Consider the following 15,471-nt stretch of genomic DNA (forward strand, 5'->3'; position numbering starts at 1 on the left):
GCCAGATGTTTTTTCAAAGCGAAACCACGTTTTATTGTAAAATTACACTATCGGTATCACAAAAGCTCGATGACAAATCAAAAAATATGACAGCATGAAATAGAAAATATAAGTGATTCCTTTGATGATTTTTAAAAATAAAAATAATTGACTGCAGAATTTGTTGACCTTGACACTTTGAATAACTGGATAGGTATTTCACGTAAAAAAGATCATAAAATGGAATGAAAGCGACATGGCTCTCTTTACGGAAAATTTTAGAGTAAGTAACATATTCAAAAGAAAGTATATATGAAGGGTAAACATCAAACATATTGATCTCCTGTAGTTGGTGATCGCAATACTGGTATGTGTACTGGTATAAAAATGTTGTACCAGTGTTGTAACTTAAAAAAAAAAAAAAACAAACAATACTGCCTTTACTGGTACATTACTGATATACCACTGTAAGATCAAAGGGAAATTAAATGAACTCAAAAAGATTATAGAGGATAATTGTGAAATCGATCATATTTAACTACAAGTTAAAAAAATAACAATGTATTATACTTGTACATATAAACAAAAGAATATTGTAATTAACTCATACTATATACATACATTTATAAAATATAAACAGTTGTTAATCATATATAATAATTGCTAAACATTTAATCATATTTCTATATCTTATTTAATTTGATTTATATAAAATAAAATTATCTGAGATTTTAAATTTTAATGTTGAAAATAAATTTAAGCAAATTATTACACTTTCTGACTGTAAATTTATCATTTACATGTATGTCATCATATTTTTTTTTACAGATATTTTAATACATGTATATGTCATGTATGTATACTAGTCTAAATATGTGTTTGTTGGTCTTTAGTTTCTTCATAATAACAAAAAAAGATATCAATATCCATTAAACATAAAAAGTTGCTTAATAGCGGTACCTGATTTTTATCAAATTAACTAGTTTGTCTACATGAATGTTAAGGGTAGTTAAAGAAGTTGATTCATAACCATGGGCAATACAATTCGTAGCAGATATATTTGTTCTACTGGTACCAATACTAATACTAGACAAGCACACCGACAGTAAGGAACTGTACAGGTGCTATCTGAAAAAGCTTGTAATCTAGTATTAGCGTAAGAGAAAGTCCACTGAGACTGAATACTAAATATCAATATAGGAAGTGTGTGTGTGTTTGTGTGTATAACAGCAATGTCAATATAAAATTTACTAGAATATACAATGAGTCTTGGAAAGAGAGAGCTGAAAGAAAACATAGATAGGGTCCCCTGAAGTAAAAAACATCAGAAGATTTAAAACTTTCTTTAATGACAATCGCTGTGTACCATCAATAATGTCATCATCTGTTAAACATACAATCATTCCCTGTAAAATTGTCATGTCATATATGTTAATTTCATTATGCATATGTATGTGACACCTTTAATAAAAGATTAATATTAATAACCTATAGGTATAGGTATTGTTTATTTAAAAAAAAAACACAATACTGGTACAATACTGTAATACAATACTGGTACAAAATTTTTACCAGTATTGCGATCACCAACTACAGGAGATCCGATTAAGGATATAGACTAAAATAAATCAATTATCATGATCAACTGATTAAAAAATTTAAAAACTATAAGAAATCTGCATGATATAATGATTATACACAACCCTATTTGTACACAGATGGATCTTTGGGAGGATACTACATGTCATTAGTCTTTTCTTCAGTTGTTTTCAAGCTTCATCAAGTTCATGGCAATGCGTTTAGACAAGACCTCTCTAACTTAGTAACTTACAAAAAAATGTATATGAGGCAGGTGTTACCTTAGCTTTGAACCGTAACTACATGTATTATGGTCCTTTTTTACTTATTTTTTTATTTTTGCGGACCTAAGAGCTACAGTTCCGCAACTACATGTAGTGTTTCCTAAGAAAGGGGACGCAGTCTGTATCAAAATACTTTTTTTAATTTTAAAAAAGAACCGGAAATACCATAATGTCCAGATGTTGGTCCTATTTTACTCAAAGTCTCATGACAAATCAGATTGGAATAAAGAGATTTCTGAGCAAATGCCGAAAAATAAAAAAGTTAGTTTTTTTTATTGATTTTTCTACTATTTTAGGGGACTTCTTCTCTTTACTATCAGAGTTTCTGTACAACCTCTGTCCTTTTTAAGGGGATAGTTAAAAGGTCAAACACATGTAAACCAACCAAATACTTGTGACGACTGTATACAAGTTAAAAGGACATGCAGCTTGAATAGGTCTACTTTTCAAGCTGGAAAGTATGTGAATAGGTCAGGAAAACTATCAGAAATATATGATAAGGTCAATAAAGTTCTTACAACATTGTCATCTTTCTTGTCATTCCGGCCTGTGTTTTATCAACCAATTTTCTCCCTTTTGGCCTTTCTTGTCATTCCAGCCTGTGTTTTATCAACCAATTTTCTCCCTTTTGGCCTTTCTTGTCATTCCAGCCTGTGTTTTATCAACCAATTTTCTCCCTTTTGGCCTTTCATGTCATTCCAGCCTGTGTTTTATCAACCAATTTTCTCCCTTTTGGCCTTTCATGTCATTCCAGCCTGTGTTTTATCAACCAATTTTCTCCCTTTTGGCCTTTCTTGTCATTCCAGCCTGTGTTTTATCAACCAATTTTCTCCCTTTTGGCCTTTCTTGTCATTCCAGCCTGTGTTTTATCAACCAATTTTCTCCCTTTTGGCCTTTCTTGTCATTCCAGCCTGTGTTTTATCAACCAATTTTCTCCCTTTTGGCCTTTCTTGTCATTCCAGCCTGTGTTTTATCAACCAATTTTCTCCCTTTTGGCCTTTCTTGTCATTCCAGCCTGTGTTTTATCAACCAATTTTCTCCCTTTTGGCCTTTCATGTCATTCCAGCCTGTGTTTTATCAACCAATTTTCTCCCTTTTGGCCTTTCATGTCATTCCAGCCTGTGTTTTATCAACCAATTTTCTCCCTTTTGGCCTTTCTTGTCATTCCAGCCTGTGTTTTATCAACCAATTTTCTCCCTTTTGGCCTTTCTTGTCATTCCAGCCTGTGTTTTATCAACCAATTTTCTCCCTTTTGGCCTTTCTTGTCATTCCAGCCTGTGTTTTATCAACCAATTTTCTCCCTTTTGGCCTTTCTTGTCATTCCAGCCTGTGTTTTATCAACCAATTTTCTCCCTTTTGGCCTTTCATGTCATTCCAGCCTGTGTTTTATCAACCAATTTTCTCCCTTTTGGCCTTTCATGTCATTCCAGCCTGTGTTTTATCAACCAATTTTCTCCCTTTTGGCCTTTCTTGTCATTCCAGCCTGTGTTTTATCAACCAATTTTCTCCATTTTGGCCTTTCTTGTCATTCCAGCCTGTGTTTTATCAACCAATTTTCTCCCTTTTGGCCTTTCTTGTCATTCCAGCCTGTGTTTTATCAACCAATTTTCTCCCTTTTGGCACTTTGGTATTACACTGTTACATTACACACCAATGAAACCCAAACAATATTGGAAAAGGTAACATTTTTACATACGCAATATATGAAAAAGTCTACATTTTGAAATTAAAATTGTATGAAAAGGGTGGGGTAACAGAAACCCAGCGGCACCCACTATCAATTAAGTATTGAAGTGGCCCCCGAGCTATGATGTAAGCAAATTTAGATTGTGGTATTACTCAATTTATTTCATTTGACTGGGCGGAGTTTATCCAGTTCGCTCATAATGAACCAGTCCATCTATAGATAGGTGTTTTAGGATATCTAATAAATGCATTGTCCAGTCATTCTTTTGTAAATTCTTTTGAGGTCACTTATAGGTGATTAGAAATCAGTACTAACTATAACGGCAATCATTGTAATCACACACATTTTCAAATCGACTGTTCTCATGCAAATTAAAACGTAAGCTCCGCCCGATCAGTTGAAATAACATTGGTAATACAGATTCAAAATTTGTAACAGCAATTGCCTTTCAAGTCTTATTTATTGCTTTTAAATGACAATTTTAATCAATTGGATAGAGTTATTGCCCTTTGTCCTTTAGCCATAATTTTTGCTAAATTAAAGTAATTTATTCACTTTTGGCAAAACAACAAAAATCATCAAGGCAAAAAAAATCTACAATTGTGTCCATATATATCCAATTGTTTTTCAGAAAGGTTATAATGCATGTAATGGTAAAACATTCTTATTACAGTTCTTGTGTTGGTTTACAATTGGGTAGGTATATATATATAGAAAAAAAAGATGTGGTATGACTATCATGACTATGATCATGATGATTACCAATAATACAACTCTTCAAAAGAGCCCAAATGGCATTGAAATTTTACAGCGTTTGGTCACTGTAAGTACTGCCTTTAACAATGAGCAAAGCCTATATCTCATAATTCGCCATAAAAGTTTGAGAAATCACAAATATGAAACAACTCAAAGGAGAAAACTAAGGGCCTAATTATTGTAAAATAAGAAACGAAAAAAAAAATGTGTCACAGCAACAAATGACAACCACTTAATAACAGACTCCTGACTTGGGACAGGTACATACCTACAGAATGTGACAGGATTAAACATGATAGCGGGATCCCAACCTCTTGAACAGTAGCTAGTGTAACAGTACAACACAAGACAAACTATAAAAATCAGCTGAAAAAGGCTCAACTCATCTGATGGAAAAAAATAGAATTTCATTATATAACAAAACACAGAGTGCACATGGTTGGTTTATTTGTTTTGAATTATACATATATATGTGTTAAATTTGTTGGTATGAAATGTAGTTTAGATTCACAAATTTGAATAATCAGAAAGGTCCTATGTGATGTTGTTATTTAGCAAGTAACAGATCATTATAATGTATTTTCACACAGTTCAATTATCTCAGTTCTATAATTGCATTAAACAACTCCAAAGTTTTGACATGTCTTCAAAATGTTTAGCAACTCTTTTAATTGTTAAATATAATATATAGCACCATGTTCAGTATCATTGCACATATTTTTTTTTAATTTCCTAGATATAATTATGTTCCTCATTTTGAGGTGCATTTTTAGGGATATTGATCCAAATAAAGTTAAACAGCTTAAATTGCCAGTAAACTCCTTAAAACACATGTTTATTACTCTAATGGAAAACTTGTCCAATGCCAAAATTGAATTATTTTTTTACATTTGATAAAAACTTCAGAAGATAAAATAGATTTTGTTAGAGGCAAAATGATCATCAAGACAAGTTCTAGTAATTAATTTTTTCTATTTTGAAATATTACATGTATTATATTTTGGGCTAAAACTGTGGTAGTTAGAGAGGAAAGGTAAACATAATAGAGATTAAAGTTATGAATATTATGATATAAAAATCAATATTTAAACATAATTAATTCTACAATGTTGCCATGTTGGAGAGTTGCCATTGTTGAAGATGCACAATAACACAAGTGACCCTGAACTAAATGTCAGAGTGTCAATCTTATACTTACTACATGTTACTGCACATGCTGCAGTTTATGTACAATGCAACTATCTTTACATGTACTATCTTTCACAAATGTAGGAGACAGCTTTTTGGTGGGGTTCGTGTTGTTTATTCTTTAGTTTTCTATGTTGTGTCCTGTGTACTATTGTTTGTCTGTTTGTCCTTTTCATTTTTAGCCATGGCGTTGTCATTTTTTTTTTTTGATTTATGAGTTTGATTGTCCCTCTGGTATCTTTCGTCCCTCTTTTACATGTGTACCTTGATTCTTCTGCAAAATCAATGTCGTGAATGATCATTGTGATTACTCAATGTAATTCAAATTTAAAATTCAACAGTAAAAGACAACAATGGTAGGACATTCAGTATAATAAAATAAATAAAACTTAGCTGAGAGGGTGATAGAGTAGATTGGTACCCCTAAAAAAACATTGTCAACCTTGGCTTCACCTCAGTCATTTTCAGTTGACAATGTTTTCTTAGGGTAACAATCTGCTCTATCACCCTCTCAGCTATGTGTTATTTATATAATATATATGTGGCAATCAGATTTTGAAAATGAATATTCAGCTACTAGTACATGTTGAATATATATTTAAATAAGCAGTTAATTTATTCATTTTTTTTTTTTTAATTTTTATAGACTGATTTGAAGATTAAGTTATCCAGTCTTAATTATCTATCATTTAGGACTGTCAGTGTTGCCTTCAATATGTCTTTTGGTTATTAATATTGATGATGTAACTCAAATTATTTAATGAAAAAAGTCTTCCTTGTGTAATCCATAAATTTCAAAACTTTATGAAGCACAATAAGCAGCACGATATATATAGAACAGTCCCAGGGTTAACCCCTTATCTTACTGAACAGATTCAAATTTCTGTTGTACAGATCATCCAAAGAGGCAAGGTATCTAAAATATTGTTCAACTATTAAATGTTGTATTGTAAACGTGATCAAAGTACAAATGTGTTTACTTTCTCAGCGTCTAGAAATGTTCAGAAGTTGTTTTTTCCTAAGGTGCGAATAAACTGCAAGCATCATTAATATTGTTATGGATATAGTACAGGTAGAAGGCTCAGGTCTTTATCTTGAGGATAAACTATAAACAATGATGTCAGATTCACCTTTTCTTGTACAAGTATGATCAAAATGATCCTATACTCGTATGAATGGTGTTTAGTAAACAGTTCTGATCTTTTGAATTTAGCAGTGAATCAAGAAATTTTCATAAAAGAAGGGGGGGAGGGGGGCACTGACTGCCCAAGAAAGGGTCTGTTCATGCTTTAGAAATTCAGTAATTAATCAACCAAATTTTTGCCTCAAGGAAGGGCCCTCTTTTCCCCTTCATCTGTGACTAAAATTTCCCATTTTAGTAATTGGCAATAATTTATTACGTGTATGTTTCACAAGAATCTGTTACTGTTCGTTTGATTGGCTTTCAAAGACAAAACGACAAAATTAATTATATTTTAAAGTTTTTTTTTTTTATACAGTTACGGGGAGGTAATGACGTTGCTAACGTATATTGTTTTTTTCGCAACGTCAAACTATGACTTATCGGGAAAAGATTCAGTTTTCGACTGATTTTTAGCATTCAAACTTATTTAACTTCATGAACTTGAAAACAAGTTCATTGACCCCTCTTTTTTAAAATGCCATTTGGTTTGATTACGTGAGAAGATTATTTGTGCCAATTTTCATAAAAACGTAAATAGTGCAATTTTTTTAAATTGGATAAATGTACATAAAAAAATGATGTTTTTTCTACATTCATCAACGTTTGATAAATATGAGTTATTTCTGAATAAAAAATGTATAATTTTTAAGGATACTTATAAAATACAGAAATTACAAATTGTTTAACAAAAATCAGTTTGTGTTTATCTTTTAAAGGGAAAATTCACGATTTTTTACTTATGGTTTAAATATGTTCATTATGACACAATATATATATTCCCAAAGTTTTGTTGCTATATGTGCAGTAATAAAGGAGAAATTCAATATTTAATGAAAAAATATTGACTACTTCCTGTAAGTCGTGACGTTTTCTCCTGGTTTTTGCATGCCGGGATTTAAAATACAATCATTAAAAGTCTTGGTTTTTAATCATATTTTAACGTAATCGTAAGCGCGCCGTTGACTAATGCTATATCTTATAACCATCGGATGATAAGAAAATAAAACGCACAGACGTGTAGTTGTACACATTCATGAGATAAATTTTCTATATTTACCGTATATATTTCGATTTATTTTTGCAGACAGCACAAGAAATTATTATTATTTTTTTTGCTTTAATATATGCTTTTTCAGACTGATAAAGTGAATAAATTAAAGTATATAACTTAAACTGTTAAGACAATATATATAGGTTTACGCTTATTGACCTCTTACTACCTACTATGACTAGGTATATGTGATGTGATGTGTGTATTATTCCCCAACAATACCTGTGAAAGGCCTGTATAAAGGTGAAATGTTGTTTGCAGATCGGTAATAAGCTTGGCCTCTGGGGCACTTATACACAAATTTAAAATACATTTTCAAGGTGTTGACAAATACAAGTGAATCGCCGTGGAATTATTTAATTATATTTGGTGATTCTGTTTTATTTGAATTCAAATAAGTTTCAAAACTAAGAAATGAACCGGGTAAAGTCTGGAAATTAAATTTAGTTGTAATGTCGGAATGAAATGATATACACTTCTATCATTTATTTATGTTTTATAAAAAGGGAAAATAGAACTAGTTTGACAAAATCATTTTAATTGTCCTAAATAGGCAAAATATGTACGGGAACACTTAAATTTAGACATTTAAAAGCCATGACCAAACGAAAGGTGTACCTGTATTTCATTTTTATATGACCGCAAAAATTGTAATTTTTTGGTCGTATATTGCTATCACGTTGGCGTCGTCGTCGTCCGAATACTTTTAGTTTTCGCACTCTAACTTTAGTAAAAGTGAATAGAAATCAATGAAATTTTAACACAAGGTTTATGACCACAAAAGGAAGCTTGGGATTGATTTTGGGAGTTTTGGTCCCAACATTTTAGGAATTAGGAGCCAAAAAGGGCCCAAATAAGCATTTTCTTGGTTTTCGCACTATAACTTTAGTTTAAGTGAATAGAAATCTATGAAATTTTGACACAAGGTTTATGACCACAAAAGGAATGTTGGGATTGATTTTGGGAGTTTTGGTTCCAACAGTTTAGGAATTAAGGGCCAAAAAAGGGCCCAAATAAGCATTATTCTTGGTTTTCGCACAATAACTTTAGTATAAGTAAATAGAAATATATGAAATTTAAACACAAGGTTTATGACCATAAAAGGAAGGTTGGGTTTGATTTTGGGAGTTTTGGTCCTAACAGTTTAGGAATAAGGGGCCCAAAGGGTCCAAAATTGAACTTTGTGTGATTTCATCAAAAATTGAATAATTGGGGTTCTTTGATATGCTGAATCTAACTATGTATGTAGATTCTTAATTTTTGGTCCCGTTTTCAAATAGGTCTACATTAAGGTCCAAAGGGTCCAAAATTAAACTTAGTTTGATTTTAACAAAAATTGAATCCTTGGGGTTCTTTGATAAGCTGAATTTAAAAATGTACTTAGATTTTTAATTATTGGCCTTGTTTTTAAGTTGGTCCAAATCGGGGTCCAAAATTAAACTTTGTTTGATTTCATCAAAAATTGAATAAATGGGTTCTTTGATATGCCAAATCTAACTGTGTATGTAGATTCTTAATTTTTGGTCCAGTTTTCAAATTGGTCTACATTAAGGTCCAAAGGGTCCAAAATTAAACTAAGTTTGATTTTAACAAAAATTAAATTCTTGGGCTTATTTGATATGCTTTATCTAAACATGTACTTTGATTTTTAATTATGAGCCCAGTTTTCATGTTGGTCCAAATCAGGATTCCATATCAAGTATTGTGCAATAGCAAGAAATTTTCAATTGCACAGTATTGCACAATAGCAAGAAATATCTAATTGCACAATATTGTGCAATAGCAATTAATTTTCAATTGGAGTTATCTTTCTTTGTATAGAATAGTAGTTGATAATATATGTTGGAAATTTGCCAGACATGACTATGATGTCATTTTCTATTTTTATTTGCCAATAACTTTATGTAAATAACTTCATTGGAAATTTGCCAATATAAAATGTTGCTGATGAAGCTTTTTATACGACCGCAAAATTTGAAAAAATTTTCGTCGTATATTGCTATCACGTTGGCGTCGTCTGCGTCGTCGTCCGAATACTTTTAGTTTTCGCACTCTAACTTTAGTAAAAGTGAATAGAAATCTATGAAATTTTAACACAAGGTTTATGACCACAAAAGGAAGGTTGGGATTGATTTTGGGAGTTTTAGTCCCAACATTTTAGGAATTAGGGGCCAAAAAGGGCCCAAATAAGCATTTTCTTGGTTTTCGCACTATAACTTTAGTTTAAGTAAATAGAAATCTATGAAATTTTGACATAAGGTTTATGACCACAAAAGAAAGGTTGGGATTGATTTTGGGAGTTTTGGTTCCAACAGTTTAGGAATTAGGGGCCAAAAAAGGGCCCAAATAAGCATTATTCTTGGTTTTCGCACAATAACTTTAGTTTAAGTAAATAGAAATCAATGAAATTTAAACACAATGTTTATGACCACAAAAGGAAGGTTGGTATTGATTTTGGGAGTTTAGGTCCCAACAGTTTAGGAATTAGGGGCCAAAAAGGGACCCAAATAAGCATTTTTTTTTGGTTTTCGCACCATAACTTTAGTATAAGTAAATAGAAATCTATGAAATTTAAACACAAGGTTTATGACCATAAAAGGAAGGTTGGTATTGATTTTGGGAGTTTTGGTCCCAACAGTTTAGGAATAAAGGGCCCAAAGGGTCCAGATTTAAACTTTGTTTGATTTTATCAAAAATTGAATAATTGGGGTTCTTTGATATGCCGAATCTAACTGTGTATGTAGATTCTTAATTTTTGGTCCCGTTTTCAAATTGGTCTACATTAAGGTCCAAAGGGTCCAAAATTAAACTTAGTTTGATTTTAACAAAAATTGAATCCTTGGGGTTCTTTGATATGCTGAATCTAAAAATGTACTTAGATTTTTTATTATTGGCCCAGTTTTCAAGTTGGTCCAAATCGGGGTCCAAAATTAAACTTTGTTTGATTTCATCAAAAATTGAATAATTGGGGTTCTTTGATATGCCAAATCTAGCTGTGTATGTAGATTCTTAATTTTTGGTCCCGTTTTAAAATTGGTTTACATTAACGTCCAAAGGGTCCAAAATTAAACTAAGTTTGATTTTAACAAAAATTGAATTATTGGGCCTCTGTGATATGCTGAATCTAAACATGTACTTAGATTTTTGATTATGGGCCCAGTTTTCAAGTTGGTCCAAATCAGGATCCAAAATTATTATATTAAGTATTGTGCAATAGCAAGAAATTTTCAATTACACAGTATTCAGCAATAGCAAGAAATCTTCAATTGCACAGTATTGTGCAATAGCAAGAAATCTTCAATAGCAAGAAATCTTCAATTGCACAGTATTGTGCAATAGCAAATATTTTCAATTGCACAGTATTCCACAATAGCAAGAAATATCTAATTGCACAATATTGTGCAATAGCAAGAAATTCCAATTGGATTTCAATTGGAGTTATCTTTCTTTGTCCAGAATAGTAGTTGAATCAACTTAAATCATTGTTTTATACAATATACAATGTATATTCACTTTTACTACCAACTGATAGATTAAAACAATCTTTACCATTCAGTGATAACAAGCACTTTTTTTACATTTTAATATTTTATGATGTATTTAAATGAGTAGTTATTGTTGCAAACTTCATTAGAAATTTGAATTGAGATCAGTTTTGAAATAAGGGATAGGGGGATGTGAAAAAAAAATTGGAGGGTCAATTTTTTTTCATTTCAGATTTCATAAATAAAAAGAAAATTTCTTCAAACATTTTTTTGAGAGGATTAATATTCAACAGCATAGTGAATTGCTCAAAGGCAAACATTTTTTTTTTAAGTTCATTAGACCACATTCATTCTGTGTCAGAAACCTATGCTGTGTCAACTATTTAATCACAATCCAAATTTAGAGCTGAATCCAGCTTGAATGTTGTGTCCATACTTGCCCCAACTGTTCAGGGTTCAACCTCTGCGGTCGTATAAAGCTGCGCCCTGCGGAGCATCTGGTTTTCCTTATCTTATCTAAAATGTTTTTAGATAATGTATGTTGGACATTTGCCAGACATGACTATGATGTCATTTTCTATTTTTATTTTCCAATAACTTTATGTAAATAACTTCATTGGAAATTTGCCAATATAAAATGTTGCTGATGAAGTTTTTTTTATTGTTTTATACAATAAACAATGTATATTCACTTTTACTACCAACCAATCTTTACCATTCAGTGATAACAAGCACTTTATTTTACATTTTAATATTTTATGATGTATTTAAAAGAGTAGTTATTGTTGAAAACTCATTAGAAATTTGAATTGATATCAGTTTTGGAAAAAGGGAAACGGGGATGTGAAAAAAAAGGGGGGGGGGTTTAAATTTTTCTCATTTCAGATTTCATAAATAAAAAGAAAATTTCTTCAAACATTTTTTTGAGAGGATTAATATTCAACAGCATAGTGAATTGCTCAAAGGCAAAAAAAAACTTTTAAGTTCATTAGACCACATTCATTCTGTGTCAGAAACCTATGCTGTGTCAACTATTTAATTTTAGATTTAAAAAGTTTGAAGAAGAAATCTTTAATTGATTTGTAAAATCTTGACATTTGTTTTGTGTAAAAAAAAACCATGTAATGTCAAAAATTTGATCACAATCCAAATTCAGAGCTGTATCATGCTTGAATGTTTTGTCCATACTTGCCCCAACTGTTAAGGGTTCGACCTCTTCGGTCGTATAAAGCTGCGCCCTGCGGAGCACCTGGTTACTTCTAGCGTTTGGCATTAGATTTTAGCTGATACTACTATAGCACATAGTCTCAGATTTTAGTGAGGTCGGAAGGGTTAATCTTATGAAATGATATTGATTATTTGATATCATTTGGATAATGGAAGGAACTATACTATAAAAACACAAAAAAATATTACCAATACACTCGATATCAAATATTGTTAATTTTGCTGATTCACTTAAATTTTTTTCACTTATTTTTTTCTCTTTTGATTTGAGCGTGCTTGTTTTTATATGACAGTTTTTGTTCAGTTCTCTTATCTCGTTAGACGAAGGCAAACTTGCACAGAATATTCTGCATTTGTATAGTCCGAAGTTTACTAATAGAGATTCTTATTCCACATGTAAAATAAGTTATGTCTTTCTTTTGAAAGGCAAAATACTGCCGCAAATCCGATTTTTGAGCAAATATACAAAATTTCGACCTCATTTTACTCAAAAAGTAGCACATGAAGGTATATTTTTTATAACATATTTGATTTAATCAGGTTAAAATATTGTCTATATAGAAATTTGTACAAAATGTAAATATGGGATCAAAACTGTATCGTATGCCCTTAATTTTCTTTTGATTTCCTCAGTAAGTGGAAAATGGTCAGGTATATAGGTAACTCTCAGTTTAACAGTTTTGCCTGCTTTTCTTCTGAAGTTCATATAGTGTTTCCGGTAATTTTGAATGTGTTTAATTTCTCTAAAATAATATTCTGATTTAAACTTTTTGTTAACATGGTTAACATGGTTAAGAATGAAAGATACTGCCAATGTATAGTTGCTATAACATATACTGTCTAAAATATTCAAGAAAATAATGCTTTGATTGTGTAAATATTTATCTGTTATCTTCTAGTTGTAGAGATAAAATAATTTCTTATAATGAGCAGGCAGGCTCTATAGGTATTACATCTTTGAAGTATTTTAGGGTTAATATTTGAAAACTATAGCCATTTGCCAAAAAACAAGAACAAATTGTTGTTTTCAATGATAAGGGGATAGTATTCATGGTATTCAGTACCAATGTTTGAATTTGTCTATGTAAATAAACACTAGAAATTGCATAGAATGATCAGTTATATTTTAGTAGAAACATGGTGGTTCTTATAAGTCTTTTAAGGATGATACCTTGTAACTATTTGTAGATGGTTTGAATAATGATAAATATATATAATGACTTTAATAGTTGTTTTTCAAAGGATAACAATACCCCTTAGGAGCCTTTATTACAATCATTGCCAATTAGTTTGATTAACATTGTGGCACTTTTTTGTGATGTTATAGAACAACCTGTAGGCTTATGTTTTACATAATAATGTTTTCTGTTTATTTCTGATATCTTACCAAAATCTTCAGACTTTTCGTGTAATTAAGTTGTGTCCTCAGGTCATTTCATGTACAATGTATTTGACTTTTCTGATGATCGGCTATTTATATTTTTTATAATTGATTGGAAATATTAATCTTATTGATGTGTATGTAGGGGGATATGGTGACAGAATTTATTAGTATATCAGATGTCTGCTGTCCTGGAAATGTCTCTATCCTCACTGTAATAAAAAAAAATATGGACAATACGTAGATCGATATGAGTTATAATGTTGGAATACAATTGTCAATACCACATAGTATAGACCAGAAGATAACAATTTGTGATTTATCTTGGATAGTATTATAAACTGCAATTCCATTAATATTAATAAATGGAATTTTGAAAATATTTGTCCTTGCAATTTTTGATTGATGAAACTTGTTTTTACAACATTTCAACAAAATAGATAAATGTTTGGACAATATAGTGAATATAATATTTTATTCCATATTTCTGATGCTTATACATACATGAGAAAGGTGTTGTATATTTTGCAAAAGTGGAATTAAATGAGTTAGTAAGCTATTATCTACACAGATTTGGATTTTATTACTACAGTGATCAATAATGGATGTTATACTTTCATGATAGGATTGGATATTTTTGAGAATTTGATCAGAATTGAAAACCTCAAAATTTTGTTATGTTTCAATCAACAAATCAGTGGTTTTTAGGTCTGTTGGAAATCACATGTTTTCAATTAGCATAAAATCTAGTTTGAATTAGATGATTGTTTTTTTGGAATATTCCATTTTGAAGTTGTTAAAACAAAATGAGTAATACCCATCCTTTCTGTAAACATTGCCACATATGTAACCCTCCTAGGACTCGTCCTCTACAAAGACAGAAAAGTTTCTTTCCAGAATCAGTTCAAAACTGGATTAGAGGAATGAAATCCCCTTATGGATTACATGATATAACACAGGTAATTAAACAATACATTGTAGATAGTGCTGTTATTATAATTGACCTATACCATCTATACCTGATGTATTAATCATGTTTATATTGATCAGGTAAAGGTATTCAATAACTGTAAGTGTGTAGAACTATAATGAATACTTGCTAGCATCTTTATAACATGATACATACATTTGGTTATTTTTAAAGGAAGATTTTAATTGAGAAATAACGTTTTGGACTCTGGGTCGGGATGGAGGCAAGTGAATTCATAGAAGTGTGTGTGTGTGGGGGGGGGGGGGGGGGACATCAGGAAGAGATTGATGTGAATCCTACTTTGCACTTGACCTATATCTTAATATGCCCAATGATGTTGTAGACTTCTTTTAAGAAATCGAAAGTGTAAGGCATTTGTAAGGTGTGTTTATAACATACATGTGTCTAAACCAATCATGCCAATGTTTACAGATTGTTAATTTTGAAAAATTCAGGAAATTATTGAATTCTTAATAAAGTAGACTGTAGAAGAATTTTATAGCAGAAATTGGTTATCTGTAATCAGCTGTTGAGTTTTTAAGGGTCCTTTTCAATATTTACTCAGGAATTACCAGTTACATATGTATGAGGTTTACAGCATAGTTTTTTTTTGTTAGTCAACAATATCTTCTGAATTCTACAATTCATCGGAAATGGGTTCCACGAACTGAATTATCAAGTCAAATATTTTATTTCTCATAA

General features: G+C 30.9%; 1 protein-coding gene across 2 annotated transcripts in view; it reads left to right on the top strand.

Moving 5' to 3' along the window:
* The first annotated feature begins 60 nt into the window (after window positions 1–60).
* LOC143065023 (nostrin-like) overlaps window positions 61–15,471 on the top strand; it is a 45,211-nt gene continuing 29,800 nt past the window's right edge. Inside the window, exon 1 of one of the 2 annotated variants that reach the window (XM_076238302.1) lies at window positions 61–262. In XM_076238302.1, coding sequence (XP_076094417.1) covers window positions 236–262 — 27 coding nt within the window. In that variant the 5' untranslated portion in view covers window positions 61–235. Of the gene's footprint in view, window positions 263–14,371; window positions 14,759–15,471 lie in introns of those variants that run through there. The other variant, XM_076238300.1, reaches the window with a different exon arrangement.

Source organism: Mytilus galloprovincialis, chromosome 2 (genome assembly GCF_965363235.1).
Source record: "Mytilus galloprovincialis chromosome 2, xbMytGall1.hap1.1, whole genome shotgun sequence".
NCBI lineage: Eukaryota > Metazoa > Mollusca > Bivalvia > Mytilida > Mytilidae > Mytilus > Mytilus galloprovincialis.